The sequence below is a fragment of the Ptychodera flava genome, chromosome 19 (genome assembly GCF_041260155.1).
Source record: "Ptychodera flava strain L36383 chromosome 19, AS_Pfla_20210202, whole genome shotgun sequence".
NCBI classification, from domain to species: Eukaryota; Metazoa; Hemichordata; class Enteropneusta; family Ptychoderidae; genus Ptychodera; species Ptychodera flava.
In genome coordinates this window covers 15,848,820-15,871,072 of record NC_091946.1, presented here as the reverse complement: position 1 = coordinate 15,871,072, position 22,253 = coordinate 15,848,820, and the positions used below count along the sequence as shown (strand labels likewise).

General features: G+C 37.3%; 1 protein-coding gene across 1 annotated transcript in view; it reads right to left on the bottom strand.

The window, feature by feature from the left end:
- Positions 1-4,602: 4,602 nt before the first annotated feature.
- LOC139118057 (uncharacterized) overlaps positions 4,603-22,253 on the bottom strand; it is a 50,042-nt gene continuing 32,391 nt past the window's right edge. The window contains exons 2-20 of the mRNA XM_070681353.1: positions 18,504-18,586; positions 17,723-17,777; positions 16,011-16,151; positions 15,288-15,445; positions 14,388-14,565; positions 14,053-14,210; positions 13,585-13,671; positions 13,176-13,306; positions 12,622-12,747; positions 12,086-12,202; positions 11,684-11,870; positions 10,591-10,695; positions 9,812-9,872; positions 9,094-9,400; positions 8,783-8,847; positions 7,335-7,595; positions 6,870-7,130; positions 5,939-6,565; positions 4,603-5,329 (exon numbers count right to left, since the gene is read on the bottom strand). Coding sequence (XP_070537454.1) covers positions 4,749-5,329; positions 5,939-6,565; positions 6,870-7,130; positions 7,335-7,595; positions 8,783-8,847; positions 9,094-9,400; positions 9,812-9,872; positions 10,591-10,695; positions 11,684-11,870; positions 12,086-12,202; positions 12,622-12,747; positions 13,176-13,306; positions 13,585-13,671; positions 14,053-14,210; positions 14,388-14,565; positions 15,288-15,445; positions 16,011-16,151; positions 17,723-17,777; positions 18,504-18,586 — 3,689 coding nt within the window. The 3' untranslated portion in view covers positions 4,603-4,748. The remainder of the gene's footprint in view (positions 5,330-5,938; positions 6,566-6,869; positions 7,131-7,334; positions 7,596-8,782; positions 8,848-9,093; positions 9,401-9,811; positions 9,873-10,590; positions 10,696-11,683; positions 11,871-12,085; positions 12,203-12,621; positions 12,748-13,175; positions 13,307-13,584; positions 13,672-14,052; positions 14,211-14,387; positions 14,566-15,287; positions 15,446-16,010; positions 16,152-17,722; positions 17,778-18,503; positions 18,587-22,253) is intronic.

The window sequence follows — 22,253 nt, the reverse complement described above, 5'->3', positions numbered from 1 at the left end:
CAACGGAAGAGCAATAATTATTCCTATAGGCCTAGGGATAAATTCAAAATGTATCTTGATTATTAGACACATTCTGAGTGAAGCCTAGCATGGTGTGAAACTTCTCTCTAAGGAATATTTATCTACCCAAAAAGTGTGTTCGATTGATGTTATTCAGAATTTTGAAAGGATATTTTCACAAAAAGTTGTAAAAGTAATATGCTGTTCCAGTTTACACAACCTTAATATGTCGTGTATATTTTTTCTACTTCAATTATTCCAATATAATTCCAATCATGTCAAAAGTATCAGATTATTCAAAATACGCTATTAATCATAACTGTGACATCTAATGTCAGGGCCTGACATATAATACGGCTTGGTTAGTCTCATTGTCAAAATTAATAATTTTGCAACAAAAGAAAAAATTATGTTTGATCGCTCAACAACAATCGATGTCGTACTGGAATTTCCTTTGCTGGTTTCAGAGACTACAATTATGACATTTGTGAAGGACGTTTACAGAGTGTACATCGACCAAGAGTAATTGACAAATATGTCACTAGACATGTCAGTTACAGACACTGACAGAACATTCAAATTGATCGAGAAATAACTAATGCACAAATATCGATTTAGTTATATGTTGCGAACTGATCCGTCAAGAAAAGTTATGCCTGGTGTTAGTTTTATTGGTGGAACCTTTCCCCACTTTAAGTCTCTGTTGTTTTGAAAGCTTTTGTCGAACACAATTTCTTAATTCCATACATATAAACTTTCACTGCCATTAAAATGGGCAAAATATGTACCTGTATCTTTTTAAAATTGAATCTATGAAATGAATGTCCTTAAACACTTACTTGTTTGCGTAGGCATAGTTGAAGGAGTTAACATAATGAGCTGCTATGCGTTATCGACCTCCTATAAAGAAATACAAACATTTTGTGAATACGGTGAATGCGTTAAAAGTTATGAATTAAGTCTTGCAATTTGATATATGTTAAGAAAATTCATAATGTCCTTCGTCATCTTCTTTCTCTTTCTATATCGATAAATATTTAGATCATTTGAATATCAAATATCCGCCTCTCTTTAAATGTATCAAATTTCTTATCAAATAGTTGGTGACAGACAAATTTTAGGTAATCCCGGAGGAAATATGTTATTCGTGTACATTAATGCTAGTGGAAAAATAGGGGTAAATATGGCATCGGAAATAAATGTTCGACCCTATCCGTTACTGGTGACCCAATATAAGAATATTATCAGGTGCTTATAGGCAACTTTACAGCTGATATAGTTGATAAGCTACTCATAATTGGCAACGCCTGAAGTTTACATGGAAATAAATATTATACAAAGACAGTTCTTCATTTCTGTAGCACAAAAGTTTGAAAATGAATTTGCAATATTCACCTTCTGGAGGTGCATCTTCGAGCCCTTCTTCAGTGTTGAAACAGTGGCCTTGAATGCAAAATCTATATTTATATATTATCTAATGAAATCTTCTTTGTTTGACGTCATCGTATACAGTGTTTTTCGCGGAGCAGTACAACTTCGAGCGGAATTAGGGTTTTATTTCCTCGATTACTTTCATTTAATGAGTAAAACGGCCCATCGCCCTGAAGATATGCAAATGTTTACTGGGTACTTTTATTCATAAATCCGGTGAATTTGAAATTTTGATACACCGAATGCAATCTTACCCGATCAGATATACGAATTCGATCACGGGAACTTGTCAATCATTGTCTCGAGCTGTCCCAACGCCAAAGAAGGTTTTCCATCGGCTGGCATGGGGGCTCCACCGCTACAGAACCTGACAACATGGTGCTATCACCAGAATTATTTAAAATATTTTCAAATATATTTATGAAGGGAAGACAACAACAAGATCGAAACAGTAGTACTTATTCAAGGAGGTATCGTGGATTTCAAAATACCACGAGCTTACGATCTTGGCGAGCCCGCAAAGTTCAGTTCAATTGCATCCATTATGACCCAGATTAAGTACGTGGCCACAGCGAGCCGTCACCACCGCGTCTCCCAAGGTGTAAGCTCGTCAGTCCCGATCCCGGTCGTCAATGTTTATGTCACACGAACTTTGATGTTTGCAGTGACACATATCTCGCCCGTAGATAACTCCAAATTTGTCACTTGACGGAAACTCTTTTCTGTTTTCCGAGTCAACTTTCGATAATGCACCCATAGCGTTCCACTGCAGAGTTCAGACTTCAGATACAGCTGCCAGATCATATGTCTTTGCTACAGCGCACAGCGCTACGCTGCAGGTTCGATTTCGATCGAGAATTTACAGACTGAATGAAATGTATCTTTGTTCTTCGAATGATTTGATGTCTTTTGCCTTCTATGTCGCTTTCCGAAGATCATACGGTACTTCTTTATCTAGTCGAACTTACATTGAGGTGTAGATTTCGGGCTTATTTCCAGGTTCAACATTCCACATTGGGCGTCCGTACTACTAGATTGGCGTGTAGCCGCGACGGCACCCCATTCTATTCTTCGGAATAGCTACAAAAGCTTTGGCGACTCGAAATTTCGTTTGACATGCCTCCCATGCTTCCATGTCTGAATTTATTGCATTACCTCTTCGCAAATATGTCATGAAAGCACGCCATCGATCGCGACAGATCGGTCTGTACACAAAATCGCCACGGGAAAGTGTAAGAAAAAAGTTCCAGTTGATGACGTATAACAGGGGTAATTCGGATTCCTCTCGGTCCTTTTCTACGTCAGACAGGTGGCGTTTCGGGTCAATTCATGTGATAATAACTTTTTGTGACATTTCTATCCGACATGCGGTGCTAAACAGCCTTCTTTGATTATGATTAACACTGATTTTCGGATTGAAAGAAGTAACCCTAAAACACGATTGGAACTAATTTGGGATAATTGGATTTTCATATTTTGCAAATTTCTTAAAAGCGTTAGGTGCCATATAGCTAAATGTTGCAATATCGCAAAATACTCATAAAAACAAGTGTGTAATATAAAAAGAAAAGCAGATGGATAACACTTGTAGATTAATCGACATTATTTCACCATCCAATTATCCCAAATTAGTTCCAATCGTGTTCTACAGATTTCCTTTACACAATGCTATCTGAAATACACTCACTTTATATGTTTCATGCCGTCAAGAAAGAAGATAACCTTTTCATGATAAGTTTCTCGATATCGCCATCTATGACACGTGCATTAGTCATGTACGACAATGGTCCTTTGTTTTATTGAATTTGAACATGTTCTGAAAAGTGTGTGAGAAGCATTATTGGTAATCATGGTATGGTCGATCAAGGTCACTATCATTACGGTGACATTCCTTCGAACTCTTAAGCGAATGGAAATTATATGTTATTGCGAAATCTCCCATACCCATAGCCATGTAACCTACCTCAGATGTAGTCTTAACGTTTTTGATGATGGCCTAGGTGAATGTATTGGTCTTCACTTTTAAGAACATCATGCAAACTTAGTAACCATAACGCATTATAGAAGGTTGTGTTGACGGACAAAGAACTCACAAGACGGAAGAAGCTCATTTTCCGTTTGAAGTGGTGGTCTGTGACAAACGGCATATTGCACGGTCATCTGAATCAGGTTTTGCTGCAATCCCATTGTGTAGGTGATGAAATCATAATCAACGCCATCATACATGCCATTAACATCAGATAATATCTCGAGAATAGAAGAGACACATACGGTAGGAAAACGCCTGTAATCTGCGAATTAACATTTGTTTAAATCACTGCTCTGAGATAAAACCTGTGATGTCAACGTACGATTTTGATTAGCAATGATTGTTTTAGGCAAATTTAAGTTCTAATCATGCTTTTGTTGGCGTTTTCTTTCACAGTAAATGAAAAAAGAAGGAAGAGAAGAGTCCCATACTTCAAGAGAATAGAACAAACTCGGTGAAACAAGTTATTTTGCAACAATTTCATTGCTGACGCGATTATAGGTTGATGCTTAAAGGTTCAAATCTCGATAGGATTCTTTTCAACTTAAATTGAAAATGTAGTGCGTAGCTTTCCCCTATCTATTAGCCTCTTCATTTTAAAAAGTTGATCTGCAACCGCAGATAAGTCCGTTGTAAATATTGAATCATAAGAAGAAATAGTAAGAACGGTTGGTGTGCATCCCCTATCTATTAGCCTCATCAGTTGCTTTAACAATTAGCCAAATTGAGCCAACAATTGCCATTGCTTTAAAGGTATACAGTCACCTGTAATCTAAATATGCCCATATATGGTCAAATGGGTGTTCTTTGGTATTCAAAATGCCCATGTGAGGGCGCTGATTTTAAAAAGCGGCCACCCGCTTAAAATCTGTGATTGATTAGATTTTCTCTTTCCATGGTAACTGTGGCAAAATTGGAACAGTTGACACTATACCTTTAATTGATATGTTTCAAAGGAGATATTTGAGGAAGAATATCAGAGAATTATATTTTAACAAGAAGGATTTGTAAGACCACTTGTCAAATGCTAACCTTTATACAGTACAATAGCGTACATTTACACATGAGAAAAACTACAGATGACAGTTATGATCTGATATGATGTTTATTTTTAAACTAAAGGAAGATAAATCCATGCGAAATGCAAAGTTATCTGACCAACCGTCTCTATTCATTTGAAGAACTGAGGACTTTATGTCGCTTAGAAACTGTAAGTCTAAAATGAATCAACCAGATTTATATTTTAGCAACATAGTATTCCGACGTTTAGGATATTTTCTTCCATAAACTACTGAGCACACAAGTTGACATGCTCAGTATATTGGCCGGGAGGAGGTTTAACTCCCCGTTTCCAAGACAACACATTGCCGATGTAGTTGCCATCGCAGGCATTCTTAACACCAGTGACTTCTTCGTTGGTCAACACGCGGTCCCAAACATTGAAGAACGCCATGTTGCCTTTCACTTCATACTGCCTAGAAGTACCCAATATGAACTTGCCACCGGCTGCCAGTTCGAATCCATCACCATGTCCAGCTCCATTCGTAGCTCTGACGCCATCTTTAAAGACCTGCCACTCGCCTCCCGATGACTTCCACGTGACACACACGTGATGCCAATTGCCGTCATTGACAGTGGTCGAAACACCATTCCAGTTGCTATTCTGCACCATTAATTCGGTATCATACCACAAAGCCATCGCGTACTTCCCTTGTGTTTGGTAGGTGAACCATCCTCCATTGGAGTAGGTTGATTGTAACCAAAAGCATGCAGTTAGTTGTGTCAGCTTAGGAATGGTAGTCGAGGTCTCGATGGTAAACTCACCGTCAAACATAATCATTTTTCCCTCCAGGCCAGAAACCACTGGTTCTGTAATGTAACCATACAGTCACACTTGTTATTGTGCTTGATTTGCGTTTTCTTAATATTTCATCAGTTGTCATTACGCTTTCTCTGAAAATGATTAGAGCTAACACTATGAACGATACAATGAAAGAACACTAGGTCGATAAACCAACGGTACTTTTTCAGTTTCATTTAGCTTTAATTTTCGAAGTTTTTTCGTGCATTCTATTTCACATCATCAAAAGTTTTCTGCATGAGATTGATGATATCTTCAAATATCTTCAGCTGAAACAAAATAATGGATCCGGCTTATTGCACTGTACTCTTGTCTCATTCTGATAATTTGTAAAAATAGAGACCTACTTAAAATGGTTTTGTAAAACAAAATGCTTTCAGTCAGAAGATACGCTAGACATAGTAATCAAGGAACTAAAAAGGGTGTAATCAAATAATGATCAGCATATGTGGCCAACATTTACGATGAATTCTTATATTGTTTTTATTTTACATTTTTGATCGATTACTTTGACATTCGTCGAATGCAATGAAATACGAGTTTTTCCGAAGCTTGCCAAACAGTTTAGCTAGTTGTTTTGACACATTCGAACTTTGTACTGATATAAGGGAAGTTACCGCATGTATCGGCGTCTTCGATCGGTAAACTACCCGGGACCGAGAGTTGAACACCAAGATCGTCACTAATCCAGGATATCAAATTGCCAGTCATAGAACTATCACATGCCCTTGCCAAATTTTGGATTTCCTCGGCCGTCAGTTTTCTGTTCCAGGCATTGAAGTTTGTCATCTCGCCCTCTATGTAACCAGAAGACCATGCGTCGCCAACTTTATCTTGGCCACGGCCAATAACCATTATTCCACCGGCTTCAATTTGAAACCCCTTTGCCAAATCGGAGCCCGTGGCCATTTGAACGCCATCTTTGAAAAACTGCCAACCACCACTCGCGCTCTGCCACGTCACCGTCACATGACGCCAAAAACCGTCATTTGCACTGCATGAAGATGCTTCCCCCTCAATGCCATGTACATACATCTGCATATAGCCGATATTACGAACACTGAAGTCATCTTCAATGGATGGGGAGGAATAAACGAAAGGCACACCATAGTCCCTACCAGAACTTCTTACCCAGAATGACACAGTAATTTCATAGATGCTATCCGAGAAAGGTTTTGTCGATACAAGTGTGGATGTTTCCCCTAGTCGTACCATCTTTCCGTGCATGTTTTGACCAAGTTTTTCTGTAAAATAAAGTGATCACAGATTCTATTATTGCAGCAAATTCGAATCGATGCACATCGAATCAAACTGACTTAAATATGTCTTAATGTATACATTTTTTTTAAACAAAACACATTTGAATTCACAGTCCCGTTAAGATAGTTGTCCACTATATCTACTCGAATATACCGAATCTGTACCTTAGATGAACCTTAACGTAAGCTGTAGTATTTCACGTAATGTAACAAAACGTTTTCGAGTATATCAACCGATCCAAATACGTTAGCACGTAAGAAATGAATTAGTTCAACTTGGGTATCATACCACAATCCCCTGGCCTGCCAACATCACAGTACTCCCACCTCGGGCCATCGACCGTGTAGCACCAAGGGTCCTTCTCATTGTCAGGGTTTCTGCAGTAGTTATGATCGCCAAGACCACGGTTTGGATAATTTTCAGGAATTCTGTTATGCTGCCGTGGAGTCTGAGAGGTCCATTTCTGACAGGTGTAACCACTTATGGTCTTTGAACGTTTACCTCGATAATCATATCCATTGGCATCTTGGTAACATTCGTCTTTTCCACCTGTTAAATCAGAATCTGACTTTAACCAGTTGAACTTTAACTTTATATTATTCCACGATGTCATGTGCACATTAACAGTGGGACAGCGTACAGGGAAAGGTTTGAGGCAGAGAACACGATAGGGTTGCTTTAATATATATCTGATAAATTTTTCATGAGTCAGATGGCAAATTTAGACATTACTACAGATTCTACTCCACTCACCACAGGTCTGTTGAGGTTGACCAACGTCACAGTAATCATAGTGTATACTTCCGCCGAAAATGTAGCACCAAGCGCCGCCAGAGTCAACATCAGGGTTACGGCAGTAATTGTGATCACCAAGTCCACGATTTGGAAACGCCTTAGGAGTCTTAGGATATGAGTGTTCTGTCCATTTAAGACATGTGTAACCTTGCTTAGTGGTTGATTTCATACCTCGATAGTCGTTTGCCAATGCCTCGGTGAAACATTCCCCTTTACCATCTGTAAGGGTCAAAAGAGAAAACGACAAGACCTAAGTAGGAGCAGGAAGCAACTGAAAGCTATCGCAAAAGAAGTTTCCAATCTCCTATATTCCTAGATCATCGCTTTCTGTTTCGTTTCATTGTATAGTGAATCATTCCATTATGAATGTATACATATGTCCCCGTGGGAAATTGCAGTGCTTGATGCTATACAAGCAGAGCTTTATAAATCATGACACAAATTACTTGAGGTGTAAAGTAATATCTGCTGTTTAAGTTTCATGCACCCTGCAATATTCAGACAGACAGTAAGAACTAGGAATGTATCAAAGTTGCAATGACGAATGTGAAGATGATCGCATCAATTTGATGTGCAGGTATGGCTTGTAAGAAATATTTTGAATTGAAAGACTTACTAAAGCTTAACGCCTAACAACAGATATTTTGTATTTTTATAAATCTTACATACACATATATATATATATATATATATATATATATATATATATATATATATATATATATATATGTCTACTTGCTATTTCCTTCACCTCACTATTGATTTCGTTGTAGACGCTGTCGTCCACTAAATTGTATCACTTAGTAATGTTCTCTCGTAACAGCTTCAGATAACCATCAGCGTTAACCTTGCAAAAGTTGCTTGTCTTGTCAGCAGAGACAATAACTTCCCCAATTTCTTACTTTAATTGATGTCAGATTTAAATATTCAACTTATTAATACATTTTCATGTCATATCTCAACATCGTTCACTGCTGAAATGCCGTCGTTAACATTTGCAGCAAGTTTGGTTTTCAAAAATTACTAAATACCCTTCAGCGTAATATAAGTCCACATTACAGAAGCAGTATACTATGAATTACTATAAAAAAGAGAGTCTCCCAGGAGAGAGGTACATCCGATCTTAAACAACGTCCATCCCCTTTATTCACCAAGACATTCCTTTCAATGAAGTTAGTTTAACTAAATCAATTCAGCTGATGACACGTTTAATCCTAATTGAATTTGAAACTTATCAAGTGTAAACATTTCAAGATCAAATTATTTTAAGTTCCTGCTTAAGAAGGTCGTGTTTTGCGACAATATAACTGTGAGCAAATTATTTTGAAAGGATAAAGAAAACTAGAGTAAAGATAAACAGTGTTTGTCGTCAGATCTATAGTTTGATAGAATAAGTGATACGATACCTTTCTGGCAGACATAATGTCCGTAACTGCTACATGGGTAGTCTGAAAATTCCATTAGTCCTTCCCTGACGAAAAAAAAACCAGCAGAATTTAGTTTTCATGTAGCATTATGTTGTAGAAAACATGCAAACAGGATAGAATAACATGTAACCCGAAAGAACCCAGTTTTACATACCATACCCACTGCCGATCGTAACAGCATAAATCTCTGTAAATCATGAATGGAGTAAAGGTCGTCTTTCTGAGGTTGCGAAAACAATATTATTACACAATGATAGATTGGAATATTGAAACATATCTTAATCTTTTACCAGAGGTACAAGCACTCTTGATTGCCGCCGGCATTATTCGGCTCCTTGGATTCCCACTTGAAGAAAGTTAACTTTTCTCCATCAAATGTCCTCCAGTCGTTTCCCTTGTCAGGGTAACGCCTTCCGTCGAAATGAAAGCGGTCGTTCCTCTGATGATGGTTTGAAATGACACCTATCAAGTGGTCATACGTGTCCTTGTTCAGTATTTTTACCAGCGAGCCTTGCTGGCTGTTACAGACTTGAACCGCGGTGTCACGGTCAGCTTCAAACACTGACGGCACGTAATTAACGTTATTAGGCCTAGAACCTGAAAAATAATTTGATTGTGCCTCTAAAGCAATGTTTATGATATTGGGACTTTGGGTATTTAAAAAAAAATTTCATTCTTTGTCCGTTGCTTATATTAGGCTGTCAATTTCTATAAAAGCGTAAACGCAACTTTTAGTAAGTAACAGTAATTCCTATTAAAGTCTCTGGTGTCCTTAGCATATTACACGGTGACTGCGATTATAAATAACAATTCTATGAGTATTTACAGAATTTATTTCACATATTTAGAGTACAATGTAGCAAAAATCGAGTTAACATAATACTATTCAGCAAAATTTAGACGAAGTCATTATTTCATAATTTATTCATCAAAAGAAATATTAAAATGAAGTAAGATACTTTAGAAAGATTCAAATGATTCAAAACATTTAATATTAGCATCACATACCTATGTCCGTCGATGAACAGGATGCCTGATCAACGCATGTGCAGATTTCTGCCAAACAAGACTACCATTGAGAATGGAAGAAAATGTGCATGATTTGAGTAATGTGAATAAGAATTCCGATATCACAAGACGGAGATACAGACGGGCATGTCTATTGTCGTCTTGGACAATGTAATGGACAATAGTCATATCTTGTGGAGGTTACGAAATCATTACAATTACTCTTGAAGAAATTTGCATAAGATAGTGCTTTACAGGTTAGCAGACGATCGTTCAAACGAGTAAAGAAGTTTAAAGGTTCGGTATCAGACATAACTTTTGATGGTCTTTTTCGCTATTTTTATTATTTTAACCATAGTTTCCTGTTCTTACTCTTCATTTTTAGATACACGATACATATTAAGCTTGTTATCTCGGCCTGTAAATTGTGAAACTGCCTTGTCATTCTTGACAAGTGAATTCTTGTCTGGGCTGGAGTTTGTAAACAATAGAGTGCATTTTACATGTATACACGGCGGGTTGACGAGCTAAATAGATGTTTCCACATGCTTTAGAGTAGGAACACAAGAATTAGCAATTGAAATACAAACAAAAAAATGAAACGAATCATCAAAAGTTATATCTACCGGCACTTTAAATAGAATTTAAAAGAAATGGCAGGGTTAACAGATATTTAGAGCTCCCAAAAATGTGTGTCTTCCATCAAGTTCTTCTACGATTTTTCCATCTTATAATTCCTTTCTTATAGGAATATTAGAAATATGAAGCCGTTACATTACCTTTCCATGTCCACAAGGCGTGCCTTCAATTGCCTTACCCCAGTATTCACAGGAACCATCTGTCATTTCACAGTACATATAACATTCTTCGCCGTTCTTGAAGTCCTGAAAATTGACATGCGACAATATCGTGCCAGTAAACAGTCAATGTAAGAGAGACTGTGTCATTACGCTCTGAGCGGGGGGGGGGGGGCTTTGTTTCTTTTACTGTACTATCGGTGGATCGAACTTTGCTTGACGAAACTCTAATAAACCAGTGTATTGCAATATGGATCGTACCATTCGAATTGACAGTAAGTTAATTGACAGTTTGGAAAATGAGTTGGGAAATTTAGTTCTCATGATGTTGCCAGACATGCCATTTTAACACTGGCAATCGGAACAATTTATTTCCATTGGAGAATGCGAAGTTGCCATTGAAGCACATTGACAACTAATTTGTGTTTTAAGTGTATGATACACATAATAATACATCAGGGCCTTCATACGTAATTTGCTCGTACTTGAGTTTGTTGGTCAAGAGTGTATGAAGCGGTCCTAGAACTAACAAAGAAGGCTGATGCCAAAACATTGGGCATACACCATTTGAAGTTTTAAAAACTACTATGATTAATATCATGGGAATTATTTGCACAGCGATTTAATTACATGAAATTGCATAGTGAAATTGTGTTGTCAAGACCTTTGGAATGCGCATCGCACTGCCAGAATTATTACTTTTTACGTTTTTGCGCACGTCTTCTTGACTCCCGGTTTCATTACCGAGAATGCCTCCCGGGCTCTGAATTATCATTCGGATGTATTTTAAATCTGACCTTTCTTTTACATTGCTGGACATATATAGAAAACCACCATAAAATACAATATATGAAACTACATTTTGATGTTAGATAATGGCAATAATCCGTTCCACTACTAGATATATACTCGATTTTCTCACAATCCGACCAATACGGCACTCACTCAGCGGCTCATGCTATTAGTTGCGTTTGTACCCGATTACAGTGTATATCCTTGCCTTTCGGGCATCATTGCTTTAATGAAGTTCATATTGCAAAAAACTATCAGTAAGTGACATCGAAAATGTCTATACCTGTACTTCCAGTGTTTTCCATGGGCACTGCCCTTTACTTTTTCCATAATAATAACCCTTACACTGCATGTCTGGAGTAAAGACTTCCCCAGAAATCACTTTTTCCGTTTTACCATACCCAGGCCACGGAAATGTAGTTTGTGGTAAAGGTTCATCGTACAAACATGAAGAAGGATGTCGATACTGTCTGTAATAAAATATTCATGACACTACTTTTAGCATTGAAATTTCTTGATTGGTCATACTTACATACATACATACATACATACATACATACATACATACATACATACATACATACATACATACTTCCTTCCTTCCTTTGCATGCCTTAAAAAATAATTGTGTGTGTAGCAATTAAACACATTTTAAGATCTGATTTTAACTATGTCGCATACTCACATCATGTAGTCTTTGAGTTCATTTCTATTACATTCCGTGAATTTGTAGTATCCACCTGAATGAAAGCCTTTATCGGTTGACTCGGGACAGGCTGTCAGTTCATGGTTTAGGCCGAGCCTATAGTTAATGAGTAGAGCAACCATTAATTTTGGTAAAACAACAATTTCTTTTTACATGAAACTTTACTTTTAAATCTTACTGTATGCGCCAACTAGTACTTGTGAGATTGACATTTATTTTTCTGAATCCTCCTCCATTTTGGATGATCTTGAATGACCTTTGATAATTTTGAACATTACGGAATTCGTTTTATAATTTTCTGAAAAAGGACAGGTATGAAAGGAATTACGTCCTCTTTAGGCCAAAGCAAAACTTGTTCCTCGGATTTTCCTGACAATATAATATATGACGGGTGACTTATGTAATTACATGATCTTGGCCATTTTTAATTAGAAGTTCAAAATAAGCAACGAAAAAAGTATACGTTCCAAGAAAGATCTCTATAATTTTCTAGTCCACATATTTTAGTAACTTACGAGTGCGACATTTCATGGCCAAAGCAACTGACATAGGTGCTGATAGGACACAAGCCAACGGAATAATAACCACACATTGCTCCTCTGTAGGCAAGACCACCGACGTCAGAATTAATCCAGTCCTTCCTATATGGTTCAAGGAAAAGAACATGTCTAGAGAAAACAGTCTATTTGGTATGGTGCCTCCAACATAGAGAAACAACAATCTTAGTAAGTCTTGTTGATCGAAGTCCAGTATCATCGAATGTGATAAGAGGGTCCTTGTACGCTAATGAGCTCATAATAAGATAACGTGTTTCTGAACCTCGCAGAACATTTATTTCATGTGCGCATGCGTTATTCCCATTGAAGTCTCTTGTGTTGTTAGTTTCACAATCGAAATCACGCTGATATTTGTTGCTTCGATGGTTCAATTCTGAATGAAGCATTATGAGAAATGCCTCAATGTAAAGTCTATGTTTAGCAGCAATAGTGCTACGTTTCATACTTTGATGGTTCATATCGAAATAAATATTTGCCAATAACATTAGATAATAGAAGCATTCTTTACTTACTGAGTAATAAGGAAACCATAGTCGAAGTGCAGAGGACTATCTTCGTCGGCAACGTTGATGGTATCTGCCCAAGCAGCAAAAAAGCTAAGGCGGTCATAGACATCATCCGAGATGTTCAAAAATGGTTTGCACTTTATTTAGGAAATCGTAAAGAGAAAGTTATTGATTAACTTTGGCGAAAATGATAATAGCAATGATGATTGCTCATGTTGTGTTGTTGTTATTGCTGCTGTTGCTGCTATCGTTGCAGTCTTTTCTGTTTTAGACATCATTATTATGTTCAAAACAAACATGTGTTGTTATAAAACGTTCTTGCTTTCCATAAATTATTCTCGACGTCATCTTTATCATCATCATTACTGCTAATAAGTTAGCTAATCAGTACATATATGCCAGCTGTAGTTCGTACCTTATCGTCGTCAATAAGAATTAATCTGACCAGTCGAACGTTGAAGTTCATATCTTCCGACGAGGGATGTCTATAAGCAGTCGCAACCTACAATCGAAAGGAAACATCGCTTAAGTCAAGCTCTGGCTGTTGCAATGATTGTGCCCTTATTTCCCTATCTTACTTCGACAATATCGTGGCATGTCTATATTGAAAATTAATGGTTATCAAAAACGGAATTCAGAGAGCAATTTAGGATCAATATTTAGCTTAAAATATAGTGAGTTGGAACTTGAAGCTGTTCAGAATAATTTGCTGACGTGATCAAGCTGGCAAAATGAAAAATTATTCAAAAAACACTGAAGCAAGGACCTAACTTGATATAAAGCTGTAAATTGCACATAAGAATAAAAGAAACGAATTTCAAAACCATAAAGACAATGAAAATGTCTGATATTCTTTGAATCATGCATGTCCACTATCACTCACCATATTAACCATAGCAAGTACGTGAGGAATAGTGTTGTCCCCCAGTTTCTCCTGAGCGGTCTTGTCAACGGTTACCATCAACTCAATATACGTAGGTCGAGAATTCTCCATACCTCTTGTTTCCCGCTCATTCTGTGCAGAACGTTTTCGATGTCGCTCTGTTAATATTAGAATATTTTTCATAATGTTTGTACTAAACAATGCAGAGAGCCTTTGACCAGACTCTGGAATATCAAATAACATGCCTGTAGACCAATCTTATAAGTCGCTTTTACAGCTAGATTCCATGTAAAGAACACTAGTTTTCAGAGTCTTATAGTATAGACTTCACTTACCACCTGCTTCTCCTTTCGGTACCAGGACGTCATGCTGCAAGAATTCTTCCATGGGATTTTCGTGCACAAGCAATGCTATATGTGGGTGTCCATCGATGTCTCGCCTTAGCCTTGCCGGGAGATCTTCGCTTTTCAACGGGTGCAGGAAGAGTGTGTAGTCTCCAATTAACCAGCCGGTCTTGTTTTTAATATACGCAAAATGCAACGTACATTTGAAAATGCATTATATGTCTAACGGAGAGGCACGAATAAGTAAATTCCAGGCTATTGAAACATAACAATGTTGTTGGCTGAATTAAGCGCTCATTTTCGTTCATATCCAGGAGTGCCTTGAAGTTTATAACAGATCAATTACCGATCTTTGAGTGCGGACTGGAAAAGCAGGCAAATGTCAGATGTAAGATATGATGTACGAATAGACATAAACGGAAATCGGGTTAATAGAAGACTATATGACACATACTATGAAGACTACAAACTTAACAAAACTAAGGCTATGTCTCTAGTATTGTATTTTATGAAAGCCCACAGGGGCATTTTTGAAATAAGAAAAAAATATCATCTCGTGCGCATGAGATAATATCTCGTGCGCACCAGATAGCAATTCGTGCACACCAAGTAGTATTTCGTGCACACGAGATAATTTCTCGTGGCCACGTGATAATATCTTGTGCGCTCTAGATAGTTTCTTGGGGCCACGAGAAACTATCTCATATCACGAGACATTATCTGGTGCGCGCGAGATACTTTAATGTGCGCACAAGTCAGTATCGAGTGCGCACGAAATGATAATTATTTTGTCCTTCAAAATGTCCCTTATGGACTTTCATGGTATTTAGCGGAATAACACAATTGCATTCTTGCTGTGAAGTTTACAATGTACTTCCACGGATTACATACCACGTCATCTCCGTTGCAAGATTTAACAGCAACCAAGGAGTTTTCAACACCAGTGATGTAACCACTGTGATAGCAAGACTTGTCGACATCAACCGGAAACCTGTCCAAACGAATTCCACCATCGCCACAGTATTCCACGAATGGCGTAACAAAGAAATCTGTGAAAGATAGCAGAATGAGCTTGGACTATTGGACATTTTAGAATGCAGTTCGATGGTAATATCACAAAGAAATGTCACAGCTTTGAAGTAATTAACTCGACAATGTGTGCTGATACATGTGCTTATGCATATTGTGCATGTGCAAATGTTGCCGAAATCATTGACAGCAATGTGGCAAACAGTATTCAAAAATATGTTTGGTTCCCCAGTGACGGATGTCTGTCAAACTTACACTGGTAGCTTTTCATAGTATTTTCAATATCTATGAAACACTTTTTGCTCGTCTTAAGAAATATTGAGCTTCCAATCACAAGGCATCATGGTGCACGGTGCACGACGTTACTGTTCAAAGATGAATTCTGGTCTGGACCAAAGTCATGGGAAACATTAAGCTTTTGATGCAAAGTGAAACACCAATCGTTTAAACGTGAATTCCGTATTATAGTTATATCAGCATGTAATTTACAAACAAGACAATTTTGGAATATTCATCACAATTTACAGCTACATATGAAGATGGTGCTAGTAAATGATAATAAGGTGCTACAATATTCAAACTTACCATCACTTCGTTTCAAGCGTAAGTTGTACGTTTCACCAAATGCAGTCACAGTAATGTGATCCTCCACGTCATCATCATTCACGGCAGCCTCCCTTTTCCGACGTTGGCTGAACTTAGGATAGACAACGTCATATTCTCCTCCTGAAATTATTGGCAGTGTACAAAGGCGCGTTGTATTCGATGAAGAACAAAAGAAACTTCAAGCTTCACAGCAATTTCAGACTGCCACAAATGGAACAGGTCTTTAAAATATTGGTGAGGTACGGTGTACTTTAATTGTCAGGTTTACGATTACGAATCGCATGAAGACTGAAAATAAAATGCCGTTGCAAAGATTTTGGATATGTTAAAATAGGTGGTACAATGAAAAAAGCCAAGTGCAACACGCATAAATCCTACTGAACGCTGTATACGAGATAGAAGCTATATAAACACACAGTAATGCATAACCTTAGTATACAGTGTAGGAAAAACAGGTTAGCTCGATCATAATGTCTGAGAAATAATTACATAGGCAAGAAATCTGTTCATAATGTCTTATCATTTCTTGGCATTTTTGTGAATCATGCCTTAAACCCATGCAATTCGCCCGGTTTAGGGGGAAGTACTTATTTCCAACTCGTCGACCCCTGACCACAAACAAATTATGCAAAAACATTGCACCATTCTCGAGAAAAGGGAAGCGCATTTAGAGAAATACACGTATTCATCAAGTCCTTGTAGGGTTGGATGACAGGAAGAAGTACGATTTTCACATATTACATTGCTGGTATCTGTGACATTTTCTGCAGATTTGTATTGTCCATAGTATAAACGGTCGCCCGTTAATTGAAACTTGGTAAAGAGACAGTGCTTGGCACTTTAATTGGAGCCTCTGATCACTTGACCACACGCTGCTGTCAGTCTGTAAACACTGCCTAATGATCTATCGCGTTGACCTTATCAGAGGAGTAAGTCACGTGGTTAATATCTTAAGATCATCGGTAATTCACGAGATGTTGACTGATGAGGTCAACGTCTCACTAGGCAGGTTATTGATTAACAATATGGTGTGTGATAATCAGGGGTTGCAATTAAGATACTTGGCCGGCTATTGAACCACTCTTTTTTGGGAGTGGAGATTTAGCCGAGCGGTTCTCTCTGTGGCCTCTCCGCTAGGCGACTGATGCCGTGTGTTGTGGGTTCGAACCCGATTGAAAACTAGCCGTATACTAAGTAAAGACAGGGGAAACCATTGATACAAATACAGTTCTTGTTTTAGAAATAGCACGGATATCATCGAAAGGATATATGAATACATGTTCAATGACTTTCGTGCAGGTCGCCAATGGTAGAATTAGTGATTTAGATAACAATCACATGTTGTCAAATTTGTCTGAAAGTTCTAAGAAAAAATGTCGAAGTTTGCTTGTAATTTATATTAATTTACAAAAGTCATATGATAAACATTCAAGCCTTATACGAGAAAAGAATGTTTGTAAACTATTCTGTACTGTTCAAAAAATTTTAATGCTATCAGTATTTCGTCAACAGAAACGCCTCACATAAATGGATTCGGAAGTACATTATGGACAAGAACACGTCAAAGTCATAAAGCTGATAAAAACTAGGATCAAACGTTTCATATTTCTGCACTGTGATGAAGGGAGAGCAAGGCGAAAAACAAGAACAGTTAAACCAGATATCATCTGTGTCACGTCACTTTTCCTTACCTTCATCCAAGCCTGCGGCCTTCGCGTATCGTTGGACCGCCTCTGCTGGTAGTATCTGGGAGGGAGAGAGCGAGGAAGAAGATGGAGGGTGAGCAATGGGCAGGCAAGCAGACAGACATAGATAGAGACAAACAGAGACAGGCTATATATTTTTGGTTGGGTTTTTAGGGGGAAAAGAGAAAACAACACAAAGACCCATTTCATTTGCCCCTTACAAAGTTAACGCTAATAAGCCAAGAGACCCCAAAGATGAACGGTACTCGAATTCAGTGACGATTAATACACGTCAATGTGGTTTAAGTAGAACACGTTTTGAACTAATTTGGGACAATTGGATGGTGAAGTTATCTTTGCATTATCTGCAAATGCACGCCCATCTGCTTTTCTGTTTAAGTTATACACTTGTTTTTATGAGTGTTTTGTAATATTACCTTTTCCAGCTATAGGGCGCCTAACACTTTTGATAAATTTAAAATATTTGAAGATCCAATTCTCCCAAATTAGTTCTAACTAAGCCAGGCTTTGGAAACTTCATTTTTATTCCCGGCTTAGTAGAGTGTTCGACATATGTTTAAAATATTATTCGCCGTAGTTTTGCTCATTGTTGCAATGGAGAGAAGACAATATGGCTGGAGCAAATCCGATAATGATATAGCTATTAAAGGAGTGCGAAGGAAGATATCAGATGGCTGTATGATTTAGTGATATACACTAGAATATTACACGCTTTTGCAATTGAGTTTATAATTTAAACCAGTACTACATGCAGAAGTTCACTAACCTTATCAAGGGAAAATGCTGCTACATTGTGTGAGAGCAGCGAAATAGCGAGCGTCAGCACCACCTTGCCTTCAACTGCCATGTCTAAAATGGATTAATGAAAGCTCTTTGCCATCAGGTATTTAAGTCCTAAACTGACCGAGGTTCAAAATAATTTTTATCTAAAAATAAAATAGATGGTATTCGTGAATGTTTTTATATCGAAACACACCGATTACCAACGGAAGAGCAATAATTATTCCTATAAGGATAAATGCACATATTTATCTTGATCAGTAGAGTTTCTGAATCAAGCTCGGCATGGTATGAAACTTCCCTCCACGACATACATATATCGACAAAAAAATTTCGATTGATGTTACGCAGAAGTTCTTAAGGATAGTTTTGTTTAAAATTTTAACGAGTATTAAACCGTTCAAGTTTTAACAACAGCAGTTGTGCTGCCTCCAATTATTCTTTGAATCATGTCAAAAGTATCAGATTATACAAAAAATGCATTAATCAAAACCTGATATCAAATTTCAGGAACTGGCATACAATACCGCTTCGTTAATCTCTCAGTCAAAATTACTTATGTTGCTATCAAGAATAAATTATGTGTAATCCCTGAACAACAGACGATGTTGTACTGTCAATTTCCTTTGCTTGTTTACAGTAACTACCATGCGATATTTGTCAAGGATGTTTGCAGAGTGTACATCGAGATATGAATATAATTGACAAATAATTTACTGGATTCGTTTGTGACAGACACTGACACATCACTTACGGTGATCGAGAGTTGAATACTACACAGATATCGATTGATGCTGAGACTGACGTGCTGCTAACTTATGTGTCAGGTTAAATTTAATATAAACCGATCCCTTGGGACCTTTGCTTTGCATTGATATGAATGATGAAACCTTTGTCCACTTTGTAACCTTTCGTTTCCAAACCCTTTGTCAAGAATAATTTCTTAAGTCTTAATGCATGTTAGTTGTCCATACATTTAAATTGGCCAAAATGTATGATTGCATTTCTTTAGAAAGTATCATTTCTTTACGAAGGGGATTTGATTGAGTTTACATAATGAGTTGATCAAGTTCACCTGGTATAGGCTTCTCAGAGGCACTTCCGCCAAACACGTGCACACTGTTTGTGCAGAAAATGAATACCTTAAAATCGTTGCAGTCTGGTATGTTGATATAAGTTAGGAGAATGCATGAAACGTTCTTCGTCATGATTCTTTTTCTAGTTCGATAATTATGTATATCAATGAAATATCAAAGATCCGTCTCTTTAAAGGTGTCTTATGGTTTATCAATTATATTTTATAACCCAATCGGGTAATTTCGAAGGAAATGGATTGTTTGTGTCATTTTCCGTGGTTGTATGCATTCACGCGATTAGAACTACAGCATAAAGAGACTTTTGAGATATGAAAAAAATCAAGCCTAGGCATTGAATTAAAGTGATACCATTAAACGCTCATCTTTTCTCTATAATCGTGACTTAAAATTTATGACATTCTCAAGTTCTCTTTTTACATCAGACTGCCATGAATTACTATTGCTATCAGACCTGATTGGTTTTCCTGACAAGGAACAGTTTCAGTCAGCATCAATCAGCACTAAAACATGCTGGGCCATTGACGTCAAGCCGAATTATCCTCTAGCTGTGATTGATCCTTTTTAACTCAAGATATGAAACTTAAAATATATCGTGACATTTATCATTTCATAGGAGGATTAATGGAGTATGAAAAGGGACAAGATATCTATTAAAAGATAGATGGACACGATCAAGTGATTGAAACGGCGTCCAAATCCTGAAGCCACACTCCTGCAATTTCAATCTAAAATTCTAGGAAAATACAAGATTTGAAAGATTTTAAAAAGATTTAAAGATCGTAGAAGCTCTAGCAAAGCAAGTCACGAAGTACATTCATTCGCCCGCAGCCAACAACTGTGGTAGATAGGCCAGCCCATCAAGATATCGCCAAATCCATCTGTCTGTAGGTAGCCGTGTTCTACTCACAAAGAACAGCAAACATATCTTAGATAAATAGCATAGTCAAATCTAAGGAAAGCCATGACTGACTTAAGTGGTCTAATATCATGTTGTCATGAGCATTAACAAGTTGTGATGTGCATTTAACTTATGTACTTCCAGTGTTTTCCAAGGCTTTCAATATGTTTTCCTAGGCATTCAATATGTTGTCGTAGGCATTCAATATGTTATCGCAGGCATTAATATGTTGTCGTGGGTATTGAATGTGTTTTTGTAGGCATTAAATATGTTGTGCTAGGCACTCAATATGTTGTCTTAAGCATTTAATATGTTGTCGTAGGCATGTGATATGTTGTCCTAGGCATTTATCAAATTGTCCTAGGCATTCAATATGTTGTTATGATCGTTTAATGTGTTGTCCTAGGTATTTACCATATTGTCCTCGGCATTCACTATGTTGTCGTAGGCATTTAATATGTTATGGTTGGCGTTCAATATGTTCTCGTAGGCATTTAATATGCTGTACCAGGCATTCAATATGTTGGCGTAGGCATTTTATATGTTGTCCTAGGCATTCAATATGTGGTCGTATTAAGCATTTACCATATTGTCCTAGGCATTTAATATGTGTCGTGGGCATTTTATAAGTTCAGGTAGGCATTCAATTTGTTGTGGTAGGCATTTAATATTGTGTGGCAGGCATTTAATATGTTGTCATAGGTATTTAATATGTTGTGCTAGGCATTCAATATGTTGTCGAAGGCATTTAATATGTTATGATAGGCATTCAATATGTTGTAGAATAGGTATTTAACATGTTGTGCTAGCTATTTAAAATGTTGTCCTAGGCATTTTACCATATTTTCCTAGGCATTCAATATTTTGTCGCATAGGTATTTAATATGTTGTGCTAGGCATTCAATATGATGGCGTAGGCATTCGCCATAATATCGTAGGCATTCAATGTTGTCGTAGGCATTCAATGTGTTGGACTAGGCAATCAATATGCTATCGTAGGCATTCAATATATTGTGCTTGGCATTCGATATGTTGTCGTAGGCTTTTAATATCTTGTGGTAGGATTTAATATGTTGGGCTAGGCATACAAAAGGCTGTCGTAGGCATTTAATCTGTTGTGTTAGGCAGCAATATGTTGTCTTAGGCTTTAAATATGTACTGCTAGGCATTCGATATTGTCGTAGGCATTTAGTATGTTGTGGTAGGCATTTTATATGTTGTCGTTGGTTTTTAACATGTTGTCCTAGGCATTTACCATATTGTGGTAGTCATTCTTATGGACTTTAAAATGAAAACTCTAAAGAGACAAGGGAAATCTTGTAAACTGCAGGAAGGAAACTGTAGGCTTCAACGCCTGACTAATGGAAAGTTTATTGAATTTTAAAATGAATTTTGACTTAATAATTTACCAACTCTATTTTAGCACAAATACTGCTTTCGGCAACCATTGCCACGTGTATCACAGGATATCATCCAGAAAAATATCGATATTGAGATTTTGTCAAGGGACAGTCAATCATATAGAAAATGCGTGACCAACTTATTCATTCGGTTTGGTCCAGATCTCCTTGAGAGAAATTTCATCCCACGAAATTTTAAATTCGGTGACGTGAGCAAGATGCCTAAGAAATGTTGCTTACACACACGTGCTGCCTTCAAAACTTTAAAAATTAATGTGAACATTAATCGAACTCGCGAGCCGTGAACTGATTTTTAAACTTACATGATAAGACATTTATGG